Consider the following 23,346-nt stretch of genomic DNA (forward strand, 5'->3'; position numbering starts at 1 on the left):
ACTTTACAAAGTGTTTTCCCTGATATTGCCAGCACCCACTGGGCACCATGCATTGTTATTACAATATTATGAACTATGTTCCCTATGCTGTACTTTACATCCCTGCAGCTATTTGTAACTACCAGTTTATACTTTTTAATTCCTTTACTTTTTTTTACCCTGTCCCCCAAGTCCTTCTCCTACCCCAGCAACCATCAGTCTTTGTTCACTGTATCTATAAGTCCGTTTCAATTTTGTTTCTTCATTTATTATGTTCTTTAGATTCCACATATAAGAGAAATCAAATCGTATTTGTTTTTCTCTGACTAACATTTCACTTAGCATAATACTCACTTGGTCCGTTCATGCTTTTGCAGATGGTAAGATTTCATTCTTTTTTTCTGACTGAGTAATATTCCATTGTTATGTATGTACCATCACTTTTTCCACTCGTCCTATTGATGGGCACTTGGGTTGCTTCCATACTTGGCTATTGTAAATAATGCTACAGTGCACATAGGGTTACATACATTGTTTTGAGTTAGTGTTTTGGGTTTCTTTGGACATACATCCAGAAGTGGTATCATTGGGTAAGAAGGCAGTTCCATTTTGAATTTTTTGAGGACCCTCCATACTGTTTTCCATTGTGGCTGCACCAGTCTGCGTTTTCACCAACAGTGCATGAGGGTTCCGTGTTCTTTACATCTTTGCTGATGCTTGTTTGTTGATTTATTGATGATAACCATTTTGGCAGGTATGAAGCGGTATCTCATTGGGGTTTTAATTTGCCTTTCTCTAATGATTAGTGACATTGAGATTCTTTTCATATGTTTGTTGGCCCTCTGTATGTCCTCTTTGGAAAAGGGTCTGTGCAGGTCCTTAGCCTATTTTTTAATTGGATTTTGCTTTTGGTGTTGAGTTGTGTTTAAGTTTTTTATAAATTTTGGAAATTAACCCCTTATCAGATGTATTGGTGAATATGTTCTCCCATTCAGTGGGTTGTCTTTTCATTTTGTTGATGATTTCCTTTGCTGTGCAAAAACTATTTAGTTTGATTTGATTTTGTCCCATTTGTATATTTTTTCTTTTGTTTTGCCTTGTGTGGGGAGATTTATCAGAAAAAATGTTGCTGTGAGAGATGCCTGAGATTTTACTGCCTGTGTTTGCTAGGAGTTTTATGGTTTGAGTCTTACAGTTAAGTCTTTAATCCACTTCGAGTTTATTGTATATGGTGTAAGAAGATGGTCTAATTCATTTTTTTGCATGCATCTGTCCAGTTTTCCCAGCACCATTTATTGAATAGACTGTCTTTATCGCATCGTATGTTCTTGCCTCCTTTGTCAAATATTAATTGACCATATAGGTGTAGGTTTTTTGTAAGTTCTTTATTCTATTTCATTGACCAGTATGTCTGTTTTAATGCTGTTTTGATTACTGTGGCCTTGTTGTGTAGTTTGAAATCAGGTTGTGTAATACCTAGGAACATAGTTTTAATTATGGTAGTCCAGAAAGTATTATTTAAAGTATTAAAAATTTTTTTTTGTTTTTTTGTTTGTTACAACTCTCAGGAATGCCTTCACTGTTCACCTTACACCCCATCCTTCTATTGTTGATATAGGGTTTTATTGTTTTGGAAGTAAAGATAAAGTCACTTCTCAGTATTATCTTTTGCTGTGGAGTTACAAAATTTTAATGCAGACATTATTTATATAATTTGAAAGCTACCAGAACTTTGAGATTTTTAGTAACAAACCTCAGAAACTTTAAAGTAAATGAATTTTAAGTTCCTTGTAAATTATATATGCTGTTTGATTTCTTTGGAGTGCATTTTATTATTTTAGAAATACAGTCTTCATTAACTGTTAGACTGTAGTCTTATGTTAGACAAGGAAGTTTTTTTGGTTATATTTTGTTTTTTCCATTACATCCTCCTGACTTACTTATTTCATAACTGGAAGTTTGTGTATCTTGAGCCCCTTATCTGTTTTGCCTACCTCCAATTCCTCTCGCCTCAGGCAATCAGTAATCTGTTCTTTGTATTCATAAGTTTTGTTTTTAAGATTTCACTTGTAAGTCACATCCTATGTCATTTCTCTGTCTGACTTATTTCACTTAGCCTAATACCCTCAAGGTCTGTCCATGTTATCACAGCTAGCAAGATGTCATTCTTTTTAATGGCTGAGTGGTATTACATTGTATGTGTGTATGTGTGTGTACATATATACTGCATCTTCATTATCTATTCAATGGACACTTGGGTTGTTTATGTTCAGTGGATAGCTTGGCTGTTGTAAATATGCTGCAGTGCACATAGGGGTGCATATATTTTTTGAATTAATGTTTTTGTTTTCTTTGGATAAATACCCAGAAGTAGAGTATTTTAAACTACCTTACTGATACTAGTTGAATAGCAAGAAGTAATGTTAGAGATGGGAGCATTTCTGTCATGGAAATTTAGAAATGAAAAAGTAAAATTTGTTAATACTTCAGTAAATCCTGTTTAAGCAAATCTTTGATGCCGCATCCTCTTCAGATTTTGCTTTTGTGTTACCTTTCAGCTCCTGCCACTTCCCTTCCCTTGCCCTCCAAAAATTAGAGAAGAGGAAATGAGTGTGTGGGCAAAACTTTTATGTTAAGGGTAACGGAGAGCCGTTCACACCTTGACCTCTGCAGAACTTTTTTTGATTTTTCAGATAGTTTTAAACTACGAGACCTCCCATTTATAATTATGCCTGAATATTTCTTGAAATCTTTGCTTTTTAATTCCAAGAAATAGAATTGACATCTTCTAATTGATAAGGTTTTTTATTCTTTCATAGATTCATCTGAAGACTACATTAGGACAAAGACTTTTGAGGGCTTCTCTGCATTGCATTTTGCTGCAAGTCGAGGACATTGGAAGATTGTACAGATTCTTTTAGAAGCTGGGGCAGATCCTAATGCAACCACTTTAGAGGAAACCACGCCACTGTTTTTAGGTGAGATATACTGTTTATGTTACAGATGCAACTTTTTATTTTTAATTTTTCTTTTGCTGAAAGAACTAAGCTTAATGCCACCCCCCTACCCCTGACCACGCTATTGTACTTAAAGTATGTTCTTTGGCAAATATTATGCTGCCACTTCTTTGATTCAGAGATCAAAAAGGTATTTTTAAAGGCTATGTCCTTGTTTTTTACCCTTGGGTGAAAGCATCTAGGAATATTTTTAAATGTTTATTTAACGTTGTAGAATCTTTTCTGAATTGTTACCATTGTTGTACTCAATGTTGTTCAGAAGACCAGGTAGAATATTTTATGTTTGCATTAAGGTGTTAAGAAGATTTTATGAAAGAAATTACCAACTAATCCTTTAATGCCAGTTAATTTGTTGCTTATATGGATCACTATTCAGACTTCTTCAATTATGGACTATATTTTTGATTCCTTGAGGACAAAAGCTAAGTCCTAAAGGGCACAGTTCCAATACCTGTCTCTTTTTTCCCTTCCCTCCCTTTAATCTTGTCTTCAGGGGCATTAAGTTTAATGGAAGATGAGAAAATTAGGAGAATAAAATATTTGTTAAGAATTAGTATATCTGAACTGGTTTTAGTCCTGCCACATGAAATTTCTATGTTCATTTATTTCCTGAATGCTTCAATTTCCTCACTTATAAAATGAGACTAATAGTACCTACTTAGTCTTTGTTTGGTTGATAATAAAATGAGATGTCTATGAAAGTATTTTTTTCTTTATAAACTTAAAAATATAGATTCTTGAAATTTATGCACAGTGAACTTTATTCTTTTTAGTGTACAGTTATATGGTTTTTATGTATGTATAAAATTGTGTAAAGGCAGAGCAATCAAGACCCAGAACAATTACATCAACCCCCAAATTCTATCATGCTGCCTATTTTCCATCAATCTTTCCTGTGCCCCGCCCCCTGTACCCTTGACAACTACTTGTCTGTTTTTATTCCTGTCATTTGATTTTTTTGCAGAATGTCATAAGTATATGTGGGATATTATGACATGTAATCCTTGAGTCTAACTTCTTTCACTTTCATAATGCTTTCAACATTCACCTTCTATATATCACTGATTTACTAGGTGATGGACATTTGAATTATCAGTGTTTGGTGATTATGAGTAAATTACTAGAAACATTCGAACGTAGGTTTTATTTGAATATAAGTTGTCATTTCCTTTGGATTAATAATTAGGATTGTCAGGTCATGTGGTAAGTGTGTGTTTAACTTTGGAAAACAATTTGGAAGTTTTTTTTAAGCAGAAATTTTATTTCCAAGCTCTTGGAAGATTATTACAAACACAAGTAAAGTATCCTTTTAAAAGTTTTCCGAATTAAATTAAAGATGCGACTAGACTGTGGTGGGACTTGGGGAAGGCAGGCACATGCACAATAGTATTCAAGATGGTAGATTTCCAGTCAAGATGGAGGCATAGGTAGATATACTTTGCCTCCTGACACAACCAAAAGAAAAGACAACAACAAATTAAAAAAAAAATAACCAGAACTGCCAGAAAATCAAACTGTATAGAAGTCTGACAACCAAGGAGCTAAAGAAGAACCATTCATCCAGACTAGTAGGAGGGGTGGAGACAGGCAGCCAGGCCAGAGAGGACACGCAGCAAGGTGGCGGCTGGCAGAGCAGGTGGTCCCACATTTGCGTACGGATAAACCGTGAGGAACAGCTGGGGAGCAAGACAGACTGCGCAATTCAGGGTTCTAGTGCAGGAAAAGAAAGCCTCAGAACCTCTGGCGGTAAAAACTTCTGGGGGTTGCTGTGGCAGGAGAAACTCCCAGCCTTGTTGGAGAGACCCACGGGGTCCTAGAATGTACACAAACCCACTCACCTGGGAATCAGCACTAGAAGGGCCTAGTTTGCTGGTGGGTAGTGGGAGAAGTGACTGAAAGCTGGCGGAGAGCTGAGCAAGCTGCATTGTTCCCTTTCGGACCTCTCCCCCCACATACAGCGTTACAATGCAGTGACCTGGGTTGCCCCATCCTGGTGAATACCTAAGGCCCCGCCCCTCCCAACGTAACAGATGCACTGAGACAAAGAAATATGGTCCAAATAAAAGAACAGATCAAAGCTCCAAAAATAGAACTAAGCAATGAACAGATAGCCAGTCTATCTGAGGCACAGTTCAAAACACTGGTAAATCAGCATGCTCACAGAAACAGTTGAATATGGTCGCAAAGTGGAGGAAAAAACGAAGGCTACGCAAGGTCAAATAAAGAAAAATATACAGGGAACCAACAGTAAAGGGGAGGAAAGTGGGGCTCAAATCAACGATTTGGAGCAGAAGGAAGAGATGAACATTCAACCAGAACAGAATGAAGAAACAATTCAAAAAACTGAGTAGAGGCTTAGGAACCTCTGGGACAACTTTAAATGTTCCAACATTGGAATCATAGGGGTGCCAGGAGGAGAAGAGAAAGAGAAAGAAATTGAAAACTTACGTGAAAGAATAGTGCAAGAAAACTTCCTCTGTTTGGCAAAAGAGATAGACTTTCAACAAGTCCAGGAAGCTCAGAGAGTCCCAAAGAAGTTGGACCCAAGAAAACACACACAAAGGCACATCATAATTAAGTTACCCAAGATAAAAGATAAGGAGAGAATCTTAAAAGCAGCAAGAGAAAAGGGAACAGTTACCTACAAAGGAGTTCCCATAAGACTCTCAGCTGATTTCTCAAAAGAAACCTTGCAGGCAAGAAGGGGCTGGAAAGAAGTATTCAAATTCATGAAAGGCAAGGATCTACTTCCAAGGTTACTCTATCCAGCAAAGCTATCATTTAGAATGGAAGGGCAGATAAAGTGCTTCCCCAATAAGGTAAAGTTAAAGGAGTTCATCATCACCAAGCCCTTATTATATGAAATGTTAAAGGGACTTACCTAAGAAAAAGAAGATCAAAAACTATGAATGGTAAAATGGGGTGGGGGCGAAGAATATAGGAAAAAGTACAGGGAATAAGCAGCATAAAGAGTAGGTAAAAAATAGGCAGGGGAAGGTTAAGAATAGTATAGGAAATGGAGAAGCCAAGGAACTTGTATGTAAAACCCATGGACATGAACTAAGGGTGGGAGGGAATGCTGCTGCATGGGGCGGTGCAGGGTGGAGGGGAATAAAGGGGAGGAAAAAAATGGGATGAGTGTAATAGCATAATCAAATATATTAAAAAAAGTAAAAAAATATATCAAAACTACATCATCAAACTAAAACATGATATTAAGAATTCATTTAGGTGTTAAGATTTTCACATTACTTTGTTTTTAATCATTTGCAATGTTCTGTAAGTCATTTTAAAAGTTTTTCAAAGACATGAAATAATGTATTTATTTAAAAGTACAACCACAATTATAAAATAGAGGAACTTAAGAAGACAAAGATCAGATCTGGTCCACACACAGAATGGGGAGATCTAATACATGACACATTCATCTTACCTAACAAGTTTGGTAAGAAACCTCTTCTCTATATAGTGTTAAAAATAAAAAACCTTCTCGCTTACAAAAATCAAGACAACATCAAGAAGAATGTTTTCTTGAGACTCAGAAGCAGTCATTTGTCATTTTGTGCCTGAAGGCATTCCTTGGCGAACTTCTTTCCAGTGTTTAGAGTGAAGCACAGGATCTGGACTCCCTGAAGGGGTTGCTTCCTGCTGGCACGCCCGCCAGCCTGGCACCCTGGCAGGCATTCTGCATGCAGCTGCCTTTGAGACCTTGGTCCTCTCTGTGGCAGACTCCGGCTTGAGCTGCTCCACAGAGCGCTGCAGGGCATTCACCCTGGCTCCAGAAGACAGGGCAGTGGCGCTGCCGCTTGGAAGTTTTTTGTAAAGCGACTTCATCATTTTATATTCCCTCCAGTAATGTTTTAGGGTTTCAGTTGTCCCACATTTTCACCAACACTTGGTATTGACAAATTTTTCGTCTTTGCTTTTACATTTTAATTTTTTAATAGGGATTTAATTAAGTGGTATTTCATTATGGGTTTTTAAAAAATTTAAAATAAAACTTTTAGATAATTTTAGATTTACACGAATGTTGCATCATTGTGGTTTTAATATGATTTTTCCTGATTTCTAATGATGTTGAACATCTTTTCATGTGATTTATTTGCTATCCTTCCTTTTCTCCCCAATTAGTCTTGTGTTTAGACATTTTGTTTTGAAATAATTTCAGATATATGGAAATGTTCAATAATAGTTCTAAGGATACTTAGTTTACCTTTTAACCAAATATTGTTCTTTTACCATTTTCACTTTATCACCTTTTTTCCCTATCCTGTTTATCCATATAATATTTAACCCTTTGAGATTAAACTGTAGGCATAATTCATCTCTACCCACAAATACTTCTATGTGAGCTTCATAAAAGTAATGAAATCCTCTTATATAACTGTCATGATCAAAATCAGGAAGTTAACATTGATAAAGTGTTGTTTAATCTACATGTCTTATGCAGTTTTGCTAATTATTCCACTAATGTCCTTTATAGCAAAAGGACATTATTCAGGATCCTATCCATGATCACTTGTTAAATTTAGTTCTTATGTCTCTGTAGCCTACTGTAATTTGAAAGTTTTTCAGTTTTTATCTTTTATAATTTAAAATATTTTGAAGAGTTCAGGCCACTTATTTTTAGAATGTCTTTCAATTTGGGTTTTCTAATGTTTTTTTCTTGATAGAGTTAAAGTTATGCATTCCTGGCAGGAATACCACAGAAGTAAAATGGTATCTTAGTTCATCTTATCAGGAAGAATATGACCCATTACTGATAATATTAATATATAAAAGTATTTTTAATATGTGAAATGTATCTTTATGAAGCTGTTTCGTAGAAGCTTTAATGTAATATGGTTTGAGTTTTCCACAGGGGAGATTGCGTTTTTATATAAAGTTTCTTTTTTACCCACATCCACATTTAACCCACTCTGGATATTCTGTACAACAACAGAGTAAATTTTCATTGAGGCCCAGTTATGTGCAATCTCTATTCTAGTTGCTGTCTTTAAGGAATCAAGAGAAGAGTGAATAAAATGAACCAAGTCATGTAAAAAGGAATAGAAGTAAAGTGTTCAAGGTATTAAAAGAGGGAAAAATAAGTCACCGTGGATGACAGAGGAAGACATCATGTGCCTCTAGAGTGCTGTATTAATTGTAACAATAATGGTTATTGAGCAGAATGTATACCAAGCCCTGTGTCAGGAATTTTACATGAATTAGCTCATTTAATTTTCACCATGAATCTATGAGATATATACTCTTACTATTTCCACTTTTACAGATGGAGCGAATTGTAAAAACACTGTATTTAGGATCAGAAAAGGTGTATTTGAGTCTTGGTCCTGCTATTATCTGTGTATTATTTAGAATAGCATTTCCTGAATTGATTCACTGAGCTACTAATAGATGTTGGTTGATAAAAGGGTTTTTGATGAACATATGTTAGAAAGTACTAGGTACTATATTCACTAATGTAGGAAAACAAAAACGTTAGACATGTAGTTTAATGTGTTCACCCAGTCTGAAGTATCTTCTGTACTCTATGTTGTCTTATGTTAGTATTTTCATAGCTCTTATCACTGACTGCAGTTATTTTTACATATTAGCTTTTTTGTTTATTGATTGTCCCTTCCACTAGACAGAATGTTCCATGAGAACAAGCATTTTATTTATTTTACTCAGTGTCATAACTCTCAAACCCAGATCAGTGCCTGGTATGTGGTAGACATTCAGTAAATTATCTGTTGAATGAAAGAACGAAGGTCTCTGAAGAGACCTCTTATAAAACAACATGTCAAAAAAAAATTAAAAAAAAAATAAAACAACACTTGCATTGACTTTAACCCAGTGTTTTGAAATGTATTTGACCATAACTTGTTTTTCTTTGTTGAACACAAAGAACAGTAATATTTCATGGGACCGTTTGAGAAATGCTACTTTGGTCACTTATTTTATAGTTTCAACATATAATAGTCCCTTTTATGAAATTTAGTGTTGTGCTTACTTAAATAGGTATTTGGAAGAAATGAGAGATGCAGTTTTTAGTGATTTACATTTTATAATATAGTTGTAATTTTTTTATGTTAAGGAGGAGTTGCTAAGATAATTCAAACCTATGAATGACCTTTTATTATTTATTTTCAATAATATGATTTCTTTATTTCATTGGCAGCAAGCTTACCATTCTAGTTATGTTTTGCATTGGTTAAATAACAAAAAATAATTTAACTCAAGCAGGGTGTTTAAACCCAAGGAGATGTAGTCATGTAGTACTTTTACAAGCACAAGTATTGCATCAGTTATATCAGGTCCTTGTTTGGAAGTAGATCAGGGTATTTTTTAAAAAGAAAAAGTACTGTCTTAGTTTTCGCAAGAACATAATGCCAGAAAATAGACATAATGACTTTTTAGTTAGGTGACCTGGGCTCCGGTGTCTGCTCTGTCCATAAATAATATGGCAAGCTTTAGCCATTTGCTTTGCTTACCTGTGTTGTTTTAAACAACCACAGTGATCCATGTTTTAATCTATAATGGAAGAGAGTTTTTTATTAGAACAAAATCCAAAACACTTCAATGTTTGCAACAAATTGTAGATGATAATCTCTAGATGAGAAAGAGTGGCTGAACCAAGTGGACTTAAAATGAGAAAGGGAAACTGCCCAGCTAGGATAGCTTCCTTCCCCATCTGTAGATACCTTCTTTGCTGCAACTTTGGTCTACGCTGTCTCCTTTCCCCAAGGAAAGCTATATTCCCATGCATGTTATAGTATCTGTTCTGATGGCCCAGTTACCTAGACTGTTGCTAGAAGCTATAAATATAAAACCAGAGGTTCAAGGGATAGGAAACGATTACAAAACTGTGGAAACTTGCTAGATGACTGGAAGAGTCATTGATGTCAGTGATGCGTGATTATGATTGAACTGAAGGTTAGATGCAGAGAGTTAAAACGTTCGCTATTCCACGGTTTATAATTGGGACATTTTTCTATACACAACTCATCAGGATTTTCATAAAAATGAGTTCAGAGGGGAACACTTTAGTTTGATGTCAGTAAGAAATTAGAAAACCCCACAAGAAAAGGGAACTTCAGGAAACTGCTTCTTATTTTTCCACGTGAAAATTATCCTTCCAGCACATATTTTGGTTAGCATGCAATTTAAAATTTATGCTTTAATAAGGAGCCTACCCCCTTATTTATTTTGCCCTTGTCTCCTCCTTTCCCCACTTTCTTTTCCTTGTCTCATAAATGCATATATAGTAAATATTCTAAGGATAGATTTGTAAAATTGCTTTGGAAATAAGAATATTCTTATTTATAAATATAGCAGACTCTAAGTGAAAATCCAGTTAATTATATAGGAAATAGGTTTTCTCTTTATTTTGCTGTATATAAAACAACACTGATAAATTGGAGACTCAAATCCAACTCAATGTGACTTCATAAAACAATTTCTGTGGGAACTGCACAGCTTGCAGTTCTGGCTTTTGATGGATTATTTTTCATTTTTTGTTCTTCTGAGTCTCTGCTTATTCTGTGTAACCTTCAATGTTAAACATAGCAGTGATGTTTAATAAGAACAAAGTGTTTTATAAACAGTGTTATATGAGACTGCCTATTTCAGTATTTAGCTGTAAAAATGTGTTATACTTCATTCAGCTCATGTGGCATATCCTTTGACTCTGTTGATGTATTCCAGAAGTGAACAGACCACCATCTATTCTACTTTTCACTATTTTCTGGTAAAACAATCACTTAGAGTGTGGGGTTTAGCATTCCTATACTTAATATATAATATCAATTAAATGTTGCCTTTGGAATGATTTAATTTTAGATTTTCAGTGGAATGATAAATCATCTTCCTCAAGGGTTGTAACATAAGCTTTTTACTTGAGGTCATATTAGCTCTTGAAAATATGGGTTTGAGTTTTCCCAGACCAAAAGTATAGCATTCACTAAAAAGTTATATTTAAAAAATGTTAATTTTATGTTTTGTTTACTTTTTTCTCTTTTATATGGCTTTATGTTTCTTGATGTAACTTTTTACTTTTTTATATTATACTCTTCAATGTTTTAAGACTATCTTTTTGGTCCTTAATGTAAGCAGTTAGGACACTAAGATACTTACTGTCTTTCTTATATTTACCTTCATACAATTAAATAGATTTATATAATCTATCATTTTATTAGATTGATAGGTTTAAACTTCTAGCTTTTAAAGATGAGAAAATCAGTATTATGTTGTTATCTGATTCTTATTCTTCCTCTCTTCCCCACTTCTGTTAGTTATGTCATATTTGCATTGTCTGTGGAGGTAACATTTGACATCCTATTCTGGCATTTTAATTCCTTCTTTTCATTTTATTCTTAGTTGTGTGGTTAAATAACCCAGAAGTTTACCACTATTTATTTTGCCATGGTTTTTCCAGTCTTGCTTGGTTAACTAAATTCTTCCTTTAATAGAGATCTCTAAAAGGACCTGTGGAAATAATATTCCCTGAGTTCTTGCCTATTTATAATTGAATAATGATTTTATATTTGGATAGCAGTTTGATTAGGTATATAATTTTTAATAATATATTTTATTCTAAAGTTTAAGGCCAACCTTATTTGCTTCTTTTCTTGTGACAGTATTTTTTTATGTCTGTTCTTTATCAGTTTTTTCTGAGACATGGTACAACACCCTTTCAATATATAGATTGAGGTTTTCTGTATTTTACGAAATCTTTCTGGAATTTTATCTTTAAATATTTGTTCTATTATCATGAGGATTTTCTTAGCCTCTAGTTAATTTGTATGTTGGATATCTTTTCTGTTTTTCATGTCTACTATTTTTCTCTAATCTTCTTTGTCTTTATTTTCACTTTACTTTCTTGTTTTTTAAAACTCTTCTATGTTTGTTTTCAGGCATGCCTGTTCTCTCTAGAATTTCTTCCAGTTCGGACTGCATTCCTGTGGTGGTTATGTTTTTTCCAGGTCTGTCTTAAGTTGTCCACTGTTTTCTATCATCTAGTTAACTGTTACTTGAGCACTTATATATCCCAGTGTTGTGCTTTTTTTCAGTAACTTAGTATTTTTCTTTTAAAAATGTATAACAGAAGGTTTAGCCATGATTTTTATTCCCTTTGTGGCAATATTTCTGAGAAAAGAGGTTTTTGGGGGTGTACTGATAGTTTTTCCTATAACTTTCTCCCTCCTTTTTGTACCTTTGTATAGATTCATACTTGTTCCTTTGTGATAACTCACCTGGAAACATGAGTTTGTGCTCAATCAGCTATTTTCAGATTGATTGATTATTTATTTATTTATTTATATCTTCGCCTGAAGACGTATCTTCATAACATCCATGTGAGAGACTGGGGACTGAACCCGCAATCTAGGTATGTGTGCCTTGACCAAGAATCGAACCTGTGACCTTTTGGTTTTCAGGAAGATGCTTCAATCAATTGAGCCACTCTGGCCAGGGCTATTTTCAGATTGTAAATGGTAGGGAGCTAAAGCCATATTCCTGACTAGCTAGTTTTCCTTTTGGCTCAGGATTTTTGCATGTGAGTTTATTTAGCTGTTGTCTTTCACCAGTCAGTGGGCAAGGCAGCTGTGGGTTTTGCAGTGCAGCTTCACTTCTGTAGTAGCAGAGATCAACTGCTCTTGCAAATATAGCTTCTTTGTGCAATTCTTTGTTTAGAGCCTGCTCTTCTGACTTGGAGACTAAAATTGGGTCTGGGGAAGTTCTACATTGTCTTTTTTTAAAGATTTTATTTATTTATTTATAGAGAGAGGGGAAGCGAGGGAGAGAAACATTGATGTGTGGTTGCCTTTTGCACGCTCCCAACTGGGGACCTCGCCTGCAACCCAGGCATGTGCCCTGACTGGGAATCGAACCAGTGACTCTTTGATTCACAGGCCGGTAGTCAATCCACTGAGCCACCCCAGCCAGGGCTTGTCCAGAGAAGTCCTGCTGTCAGCCCAAGAATTTACCTTTTGCTGAGAACTTTAGTTTTACATCTCAGAGGGAGCCTCTCACCTTTGAGAAGTTTACTTTGCTACCTGTTTCCAAGACATCCAACTGAGACATCTCTCCCCTTCCTCCCTCAAGTACCCAGGATTGACCTCCATTCCTTTAGGAATTTTTCTTACTTATTTTTGATCTGTAGTTTTAGCTGGATCGTACTTTTGCTAGTAATGGAGAGTATGTTTTTATTTCTTCTTTGCTGATTTTGGATTCATTGCTTTTGGATTCTTTCTAAGAAGAATATGGGGGAATGCTTAGTTTATGCCACAATATTAAAATTGGTAGCCATATTAATTTTTAAAGTAAAACAAAGATTCTTGATCTCAGTATTTTACAATAATTTAATATTCTAGTATATGGTAGAAATAGACCTAGATGAGCTCCTTCTCACCACCGCCCTGCCAATAGAGTGTAATCCTTGTTCTCGTTAGGTATCATAGAGCAGCGTTACTTAAAATGTCAGTGTATTGATATAGGGGCTTGAGCCAGAATATAAATCAGTGTACTGCTTCCTTCATCAAAGAAGTCATGTTTCAAGAAAAATGTCAGCTGAACTAAACAGTGTGCTCAGGGACATAATTGATTTACTTTCTGTTCAAAACTTCTTACCTCATTGAGGACTAGTAACAGTTTGCAGATTGACAGCCAGTCTATGAACGATACTGAGTAGTTCTGCTGTACAATATGTGTGGCTATCAAACTGGATCATTGCATAGTTAATTCAGTTGTCTCTTCATTCATAATAATTATTGCTGTCAGCCAATTATGTGATCATCATTGGTTAGTATGGCTGAAATAGAAATATTCTTACTTAAATAGGAGTCCTTGGGGTGAAGGATAATTTGCCATGTACTTCTGCTCTGATAGGGATTCCTCAGTATAATCATTTATGTCTGTAAGTCATACTATGGGGATCATACCTACTGAGGTGGCTCCTATTAAGAGAATACTGCTATGTGAATGCTTCAAAAGTGGGAATTGGATAATTACAGAAAGTGGTAGAATTCAGTCTCATAGCTCTAGAAGTTGTAAGTTTAAGGTTGTGCTATCTAAATCAAATATTTCTCTTGACTCTGTTGTTGGGGAGACATGGAAAAAAATCAATAAATAATAAGATATTGATTAGCCTTTTGTCTTTCAAGACTTCTATGAGATTGAAGGATATGTTTTTCTGGATATGGTTTCTGATGTCTAATTGGCCATTAGACTTTTCTCTGTCAGAAACCATGAGTCATGCATGCCATATTGTCTGTGGCAACATGTAGAATTGGATTCAGGTATTCACCACACCTTTTTGTTACATTCCTGTCATAATGAATTTTGGACACAGGATCACGGTTTTTCCTATCAGTGTACATCTTCAAGATAAAGGTTGTTAGTAATTGGACAGACATGAGGTACTTTATAAGAAAGAAATGTAACTTTTTATTATAATCTTAGAAAACTTAAATAACAATAAAAATACTATATTTTTGATTAAAGATTCATGGCCAAGATTCATTATAGGAATCTATCTGAATATATAGAATGGTTTGAAATTACATATGTATCATTGGTGGAAAAGCTCTACTTTATAACCATTCTGATCATAAACTTTAATTTTGAAGTGAATAACTGTGGACAGCCCTACATACCTAGTGACATTTTAAAAATAATTCTATATCCTTGCTAGTCATATTGCCAAAGTGAAGGGTTGCAACTAATGCATTCTGTCAGTGGAGTTAATATGGTACTTTAATAGTTCTGCTGTCTTGGGTATAGGTAAAGGCTTAGAAAAATATAAACTCTGAAGTCACATTAGCAACACTATTAAAAAAAATCCATTTTTTTGTAGTCTGTTTTCTTTTCTAGTGCCACCAGATGTCAGTATAACCACAGTACCAGGGAAGTATTGCTATAGATAAATGGCTTATGAACATTCTTTCTGCTTCATGAAAGAGGTAGGGAAAAAAGTTTTATACAAGTTAGGTATACAGTGCAAAGATGATTTTATTGTTAAATTGTATAGAAAAATTAAAAGCATAATGGAAAATAGAATACATGTAGAACTTAGAAAAACATAGATATAATTAAACATTCATATTTAAATCAAATACTAATTGATTATGTTGGTGATCTCTGACACTCAGCAAAATCAGCAACTGGCTGCTATAACTAGAGCTGTTGAACAGCCTATGGTTACACTGTTTGCTACTGCCTCAGTAGCTGTGATGTTTGTCATTAGAATTGCTATCAAAATCTAAGCCTCAAAATGAGTGTGTTTCTAGCTTATAGATGTAAACCTCAGCTCACGTGATTTGCATTCAGTACAAAACTTATCTACAGTAGTTATCTACAGAACGCATAGTCACATTAGGCATTTTTCCAAAAGAATATTCAGTAGGATTACATTTTTAAAAATCTCTGTTTTAAAAAAATATTTTTTAATGAATGTGCCATTAAATAATAATTGTTTACTATTCCTAGTTAGGTTTATCACTTACATATATGTATAGGTCCACCATATTTGTCCCAGATGAAAATCCTACATTGAGTGCATGCCTTTATGAAGTCTTCATGTGGGCCTTTTGACTACTCAATATGTTACATGCCTCCACTCGGTTAGATTTTTGGTTAGAAGTTTCGTGTGGGTCAAAGGCTGTTTCTAGTTTTTTAAATTTCTTTTCAAAAATATTTTGTTACAATATGTTTTCCCAGATTACTTTTCTTTTTTTTTGCTTTTTTCTTTTCCCCTCTAATTCAGGGAACGGAAAAACTTGTTTCTTCAAAAATATAAAATATCTCTCTATAAATTATTACAGGATATTCTCATGTAATTCTTGCTATCTTAGATTTTTGCTTTCAGGTTACATCATATTAATGACCATTGTGAGAGAGGCAGTGCCCCTTGTCCTTACTCACTGATATTTCTTTTCTGTTGTCTTAGCTGGAGTCTTATAGACAGTACATGTTTGGATTGAAGGGAAGAAAGCCTTTCTCTCATCCCTCTTTGTGTATAAGACACTTTAAGATCTGCCTTCCAAAAGGGGTATTTCTATTTCATTCTTATTCTTATCCTTGGGCTCTGGGGTCCATTGAATGCCAGTATAATACCAGATCCTATGATTATGGTTTCTTTTTCTCTCTGGAAATCCACAATACTTTTCTAGGTTCTAGCCTTACTCATTTTTGTTATTTCCTTGAACACTTGTCTGAAGCCATAGGAGCTACAACTAATGGCCTGGCTCCCTGTTACTGCTGCCAGGCAAGAAGCATGGAGGTAGATATGCCTAGGATTCTACATTAAATTCCAATTTAGTTCACTTTTAAACTCTAGGCCAGTGCTGTCCAATAGACCTTGGAGATGTCCTACATCTACACTGTCCAGTATGATAGTCATTAGTCATGTTTGGCTCTTGAGTAATTTAAATATGGCTAGTTTGATTGAGGTAGTAAAACTTTAATTTTATTTAATTTTAATTAATTTAAATTTAAATAGCCACATGTGATTAGTTACTTCTCTGTTGGTGAGTGCAGCTCTTCATGCATCTTCAATCGTGCACTTGTCCTCTTCTACCTTTGGAGCATGTGTCTCCTGGGTCTAGCATGTAATACTATGTGGGTCCCACAAAGAAAAACAAGGGAGCAAAAAACCACCAGCTTAGCCAATCAGCTTTGCTTATCAATGGGATGGTAGAAGTTGCTGCTTAATTTGCATCTGCAACTGATTAGGTGATCCTAAGGGTTCTGCCCTTTATTACTGCTTTCAAGGGCTTCCTGTCTAGTTGGGGATAGTATAATAACTCATTCAAGGCAAACTGTAAGTACCATAAAATGCACAAAGTTTTATGAAGGTTAGTCTGTTCTAATTACTTTATTTTTCTGTGTAGATTCATCTACTTCCTTGTCACTTCTCCCTCTCCCTGTTTCTTTAGGTTTTAAAACATTTTTAATTAATATATAAAATGTAATGTTAAAATACTATGTTAAGAAAGTAGGACAGTGTCCAGTTAGATTTTTTATTCTGATATGTTTTTTAAAATTCACATTTATACACTTGAGGAATATTTCAGATGCACAGTGTTTTTGGAATTCCTATTTGAAATTCTCTTCAGAATTGGTGGTAGCCTTTCTTTTTTCTTTTTAATACTAACTGACAATTTGAAAGTATAGAGAAAGATGTAATAAATCACCACGTACCTAACACTCAGGGCCAGTGTTATTTCAGTTATAGTTCTATCTACTATCTCCACCCATTTATTTATTTTTTTATTTTATTTTTTTTAAATGGGTGGGAAAAAAAAAACATATTACATATTTCCACCCATTTAAAAAAAAAAAGATTTTACTTATTTATTTTTAGACTGAGGGGAAGGGAAGGAGAAGAAGAGGGAGGGAAACATCTATGTGTGTTTGCCTCTCACATGCCCCCTGCTGGGGACCTGGCCCCAAACCCAGGCCAGGTATATGCCTTGACTGGGAATCAAACTAGTGACCTGTTGGTTTGCAAGCTGGCGCTCAATCCACTGAGCCAGGGCTCCACTCATTATTTTGAAGGAAAACCCCATTTACCATACTTAAATATTTAAAATATAAATATTTTTGTATGTCTCTACAAAGGATACAGATGTTTAAAAAAAAATTTTTTTTCATCCTCACCCGAGGACATTTTTTCATCGATTTTAGAGAAAGAGGAAGAGAGAAAGAAAGATTGATGCCATAAGAGAAGCATCGATTGGTTGCCTCCTGGATGCACCTGAATTGGGGATCAAACCTGCAACCTAGGTTTGTGCCCTGACCAGGAATCAAACCCTCAGCTCTTTGGTCACTGGATGATGCTCCAATCAACTGAGCCACATTGGCCAGGGCAAGATTTAAAAACAAAAACAAAGATACCAAGTGCTTTTTCAAAAGAACCAATCAACTTCCTAAACTTGCACTAGCTTTAGATGGGTTCATGTCCCTTCGTTAGACTGACAGACCTCTGTGGTTCAGGACCCTCCTCTGTGCCCGCCAACAATCTGGTACCAGAGTAGTTGGGAAGGGAGGAGTGTTAATCCCCTAGGCAGAGCACAATGCTGTGGTTCCCTGGAGTGTGAAAAGCTATAGTTTCCTGGTGAAGCAAGCAGACTTATGCTACCCAATTTATTAAATGTTTAATATTAATTTAATATATTCAGTGTTTAATTCCCTTTTGCTCCCCATTTTTCTCCATTCTCATTAATAATTATCTATATACTGATAACAAAACCACTGCGGTTCACTGATTATCTTGGATCTTTAAGTCAATATGGCTTTTGTTTTTTGTTTCTAAAATCAAATTTTAGAAAATTCCAGCCATTATTTCTTCAGATACATATTTTTTCTGTCCTATTCTTACTCTTCTCCTTCTGAAATTTGGATTGTATGTGTGTTGGATTATTTGATGCTGTACCAAAGGTCTGAACAATTGCTATTTTCCTTTAGACTTTTTTCCTCTCAGTTCTTTAGATAGGATGATTTATATTGATGCCTTTAACTTCATGGACTCTTACAATCTCTAATTTTCTTTTAAGCCTATCATTTCATTTTTTTCAATTCTAGAATTTTCATTTGGTTCTTTTAAAAATATAGCTTCACTTCTCTGTTGAGATTCTCAATGTTTACCTGTCTTTAAACCATATATATTAGAAATAAAAAATTTGAACATATTTTCCTTCAAATTTTAAAGCATATTTATAATAGCTGCTTTAGTTAATCTGCTAAATCCAATATATGGGCCATTTTGGGGTCAATTTCTTTTGACTATTTTCTGACTTACATAATAGATATTGTGGATATATAGAGACTTGAATTCCATCATGTTCATCTGAGAAATGTTGATTCTTTTTTTCTTAACAGGTATATAATTTACTATTTTATCACCTTGAAATTGTTTGGGTTCAGTTTTATGCTTTGTTAGACTAGATCTGTGGAGAGCCAAAGGTTCCCAAGCCTATTTATTTTGGCAGGACTCAATTCTCAACCTCTGCCTCTCTCCTGATCTTTTAGGCTTAGAGCGGATCTAGAGTTGGCTTTACCCTCGGATGCGGTCCTTATTTCTAGGGCTCTGCCTTTCAGGTGTCACAGCTGGATGCCCAGGGTGTTCCTGACATACTGTGGTTTCACTACTCTGACCTGGACAGAGCTTCTCAAAGTGCCATTGCCTCCAAGCACTGTTTGACCTCTAGTTAGTTCTGGTTTGTTTTGAATGCTTCTTTTTTTTTTTTTTTTCCATTTTAAAAAGTAGTTTTCTTAATAGAATTTATTAGTAAATTGTGGAGGATTAATACAACAAAGCACATAATTGTGACAATAAAGTAAAATAATACTTGACCGCCTAGATAAATTGTGTATGTTTTTTTTTCACTTTTTTTCTTTTAATTTATTTACTTTTAAAATACATTTGTCTCTGCCTCCCCCCCACCTCTTTCCCTTGCCCCCTCCCACCTTCCCTCCCTCAGCTCTTCCCCTTTGGTTTTGTCCATGAGTCCTTGCTATATGTCCCTTGACTTTCCCCTTCCCTTCCCTTTCCCTGCCCCCCCCTTCCCTCTTGTCTCTGTTGATTTCTTTTCCTTTCAGTGTTGCTGGTCATATTTTCCTTGCTTCTTTGCATTGTTGGTTAGGTTCCGCTTATAGGTGAGATCACATGGTGTGTGTTTTGAATGCTTTAGCAGTTCTCTTGTAGGCTTCCATTCTGCATTACACATGTGCAGCCTGGATCACAGCCAAGGATTTTTGTGGAACTTCCACACTGGGACCCTCCCCTCTGTATAGTTCTGTTTTCTCTGGGGCCTTGCCCAACAGATTTCAACTGCTTAAACTCTAATCTCTGCTTCCTTACTTCAGTGGACTGCTGGACTCTGCTTGGACTATTTCCTCTGCTTGAAGTACTTTCTTCAGCCTTATACTTGCTCTGCTTAGAGTTAGCTCACTACACCATAATCAAAGAAATATCACCAGGCAGACAGGTGAGACGATCATGGGGCTCACCTTATACGTTTTCCTTCTCTCAGGAATCAGTCTCCTGCCTGTTGTTTGATGCCAGAAAAAGTTGTCTCTCTCTATTTTTTTGTGCACTCTTATGATAGTTTATGGTGGGATGGCTAGTTATATTGTTATACCCAGCAGTGTAATTCCAAAGCCTATTCAGTTTAGAGAGGGAGTGTATTTTTAAAAAGAAAGAAATCTTATTTTCTTTTAGACTGTTTTTTTCCATTCATCCAGTCAACGATTATTGCCCGTCTTGTGTTTGTGATTGGCACTGGGCATATAAGGGTTTCTTTCCCCAAGTGTCATACTTCTTAGTAGATTAGGTGGCCAGCAGATACAAAGTTTGAGTCTATTTTTTTTTTTAAATAAACTTTTATTGATGCAGAACATACATTGTTATTGTATGGTTCCTCCTTCTCCCTCCAACTTTTTATATATGGACAAAGTAGGTTAATCCACCTTTTCCAAAGGAGAGGCTTTGGCAGTAGATGTAAGCTCTTAATACACTTTGGTAAACCACTATTTCTTAATTATTAACCATTAAATTTGCATTATTTTTTTAAAGATTTTATTTATTTATCTTTAGGGAGAGGGGAAAGGAGGGAGAAGGAGAGAGAGAGAAACAGTGTGTGGTTGCCTCTCATGCACCCTTCAACGGGGATCTGGCCTGCAACCCAGGCATGTGTCCTGACTGGGAATCAGACCGACTACCCTTTGGTTCTCAGGCTGGCACTCAATCCACTGAGCCACACCAACCAGGGCTAAATTAGCACTATTTTGAAATAATTAGCAAGAGCTATAAAATGTTATTTATTGGCTTATGTATGATTTCACTAGTGGTGCAGAATTCATATATTTTAATGTATTTATGATATTAAAAGGGAAAATAATTTTTGTCTCTGACTTCTATAGTGTATTTAATAATCAAAACAAGTTTTTTCAACTTTCACTTTTATAAGGTCAGCCTAACTTATGAAAAACAAACTTACCTTCACTCTGCTTCATATATCACTTCTGACAACCTGATAATCTTCAACTCAGGGTCTGGCTGTAGAATAATTTTTGCCAGCAATCACTGATAATGATATATGAATTGAGTATGAAACAGATTTTCTTCCTTTTCTATCATGACCTCTATCCAAAAATTAGATTGAATTTAGATTGATTATAGAAAAACAACTGCTTGAAAAACTGTTGTTTTTTCCCTAGTAAAATGCCCTTGAATGTTAACTTAGAAATACGATTTATTAAACTTATTCTGTAGTGGTACTATCTCAACCATGGTGGTTAAATTTCTGAAACCTCCCAGTGTAAGAGAATTCTTCATTAAAGAAGTTCTGAAAATTCTTTCTTTTTTAAAAATCTTATTTATTTACTTTTATAGAGGGGAGAAGGAAGGGAGAAAGGGAAGGAAACATTATTGTGTGGTTGCCTCTCACGCGCCCCCTATTGGTAACCTGGCCCGCAACCCAGGCATGACTGGGAATCGAACTCTCAACACTTTGGTTTGCAGGCCAGTGCTCAACCCACTGAGCCACACCAGGCCAGGGTACGATTCTTATGGGGAAAATAAGCTTTAGTGTAAATTCAATATACAAAACTAATAGATATCAAAGACATGTTACCGTCTTTAATAATAATGAGTACATTTATTGTTTCTTATTTTATACTTTTAAGTGCCGTATTTTGCTGTGCACCCACGTTTCTGGCCCAAACTTTCAGGAAAAAAAAAAAACTTTTGTTTTAATTAATTAATTAATTAATTAATTATTTATATTTAAAACAAAACCAATTATCATATTCCAGGGTATTATTTTGCATACGAATGTCATTATTGCTTTCTAGACTTACACTTTTAACACATAAGCATAAATAAAAGAATTAAAAACATTATGTAGATACAGAATTAGTACTATACACGTATAATGAGCATCCTTATTTTTCCCTCAAAAATTTGGGGAAAAAATTGCACATTATACATGGCAAAATGCGATATTTTATTTTCCTATTGTTATATCTATACTAGCATTTTTTAAGTGTGGCCAAATATTTAGTAACTTTCTAATTTCTGATTGAGAGTTCTTGATTCCTGCTTCCTACTACAGTAGAAGATGTAGAATAACTATGCTTAGAGTAAAATTTAAAATCTTATTTTTTTTCCTTTCCATTACCAAGCACATGAAATTAGACTTTATACACATCTCTGCTCTCTTTCTTTTATAGATGCTGATATTTACCCAAACTTGTAATTCTGAGAAGTCATTGTTATAGCCTCACACCTATAGCATCCACAGTATACCTTATGTACTTAATGGAATATGTGTGTATGTATACTTATTTAATTAAGTACTGTGCATCTCTCTTCTGGCATTATTATTATTTTTTTCATTAACTCCTCCAGGCTTGCTGCCATCTTCATAGCAGAAAGTTTTATAGTAGATAACATTCTGGAAAGTTTAGCCCTACTTGTTTGTTCTATTAACTTAATAGCATTATACCTATGTTCACCTTCACTAGGTAGGATTTAGAAATTGTTATATGTACATGATATTAAACTACACATATCTTGTGCTAATGTTAAATTAGATATATGAAAAAGAAAGAATAATTCGGTGAAATTTGTAAAAGGGCACATGATGTTTAGGTATCTATAGGCATGCAAACTATCCTTTGAAGGACCTACTTTACCAGCAACTTGGGAGCCATTAGTTTTTTTAGAAATGTATTTTACTTTTTTTATTAAGTGTATTGGGTGGGGTGACATTGGTTAGTAACATTACATAGTTTCAAGTATATAATTCAATAATAGTACATCATCTGTATATTGCATTGTGTGCTCACCACCCAAAGTCTAGTGTCCCTCCATCACCATAAGTTTTTACCCCTTTTACCCACCTTATTTCCCCTCCTCTGGTAACCACCCTTCCATTATCTCTGTTTGAGTTTGTTGCTTTCTGTTTTAAAGCCTATATTTGAGTGAAATTAACATGGTTCTTGCCCTTTTCCATTTTATTTTGCTAAGCATGATGCTCTCAAGATCCATCCATGTTGTTGCAAATGGAAGTATTTCACCCTTTCTTATGGCTGAGTAATATTCCGTTGTTTATATGTACCACACCCTCTTTATCCAGTCATCCATCGAAAGATAATTGGGTTGTTTCTATCTCTTGGCTACCATGCATAATGCTGCAGTGAACATAGGGGTGCATACGATGTCTGTCCAGAAGGTACTGAGCCATGCAATATGAAAAATAGAGACATTTATTGAAGAAGATGCAAGATACAAGAAACATTGTACATAGAACAATGATGCCTCAGTCCCCATCAAAGTAGGTACTTTGGGACCTCACATAGTTCT

General features: G+C 35.1%; 1 protein-coding gene and 1 pseudogene across 3 annotated transcripts in view; one reads left to right on the top strand and one right to left on the bottom strand.

The window, feature by feature from the left end:
• ASB3 (ankyrin repeat and SOCS box containing 3) overlaps window positions 1-23,346 on the top strand; it is an 89,555-nt gene that overhangs the window by 22,921 nt on the left and 43,288 nt on the right. For all 3 annotated transcript variants that reach the window (XM_054575448.1, XM_054575447.1, XM_054575449.1), the window contains exon 3: window positions 2,799-2,957. In XM_054575448.1, coding sequence (XP_054431423.1) covers window positions 2,799-2,957 — 159 coding nt within the window. The remainder of the gene's footprint in view (window positions 1-2,798; window positions 2,958-23,346) is intronic.
• On the bottom strand, window positions 6,598-6,833 carry LOC129072012 (guanine nucleotide-binding protein G(I)/G(S)/G(O) subunit gamma-10-like; annotated as a pseudogene).

Source organism: Pteronotus mesoamericanus, unplaced genomic scaffold, assembly GCF_021234165.1.
Source record: "Pteronotus mesoamericanus isolate MK-2021 breed Mesoamerican mustached bat unplaced genomic scaffold, CSHL_Meso_final contig_291, whole genome shotgun sequence".
NCBI lineage: Eukaryota > Metazoa > Chordata > Mammalia > Chiroptera > Mormoopidae > Pteronotus > Pteronotus mesoamericanus.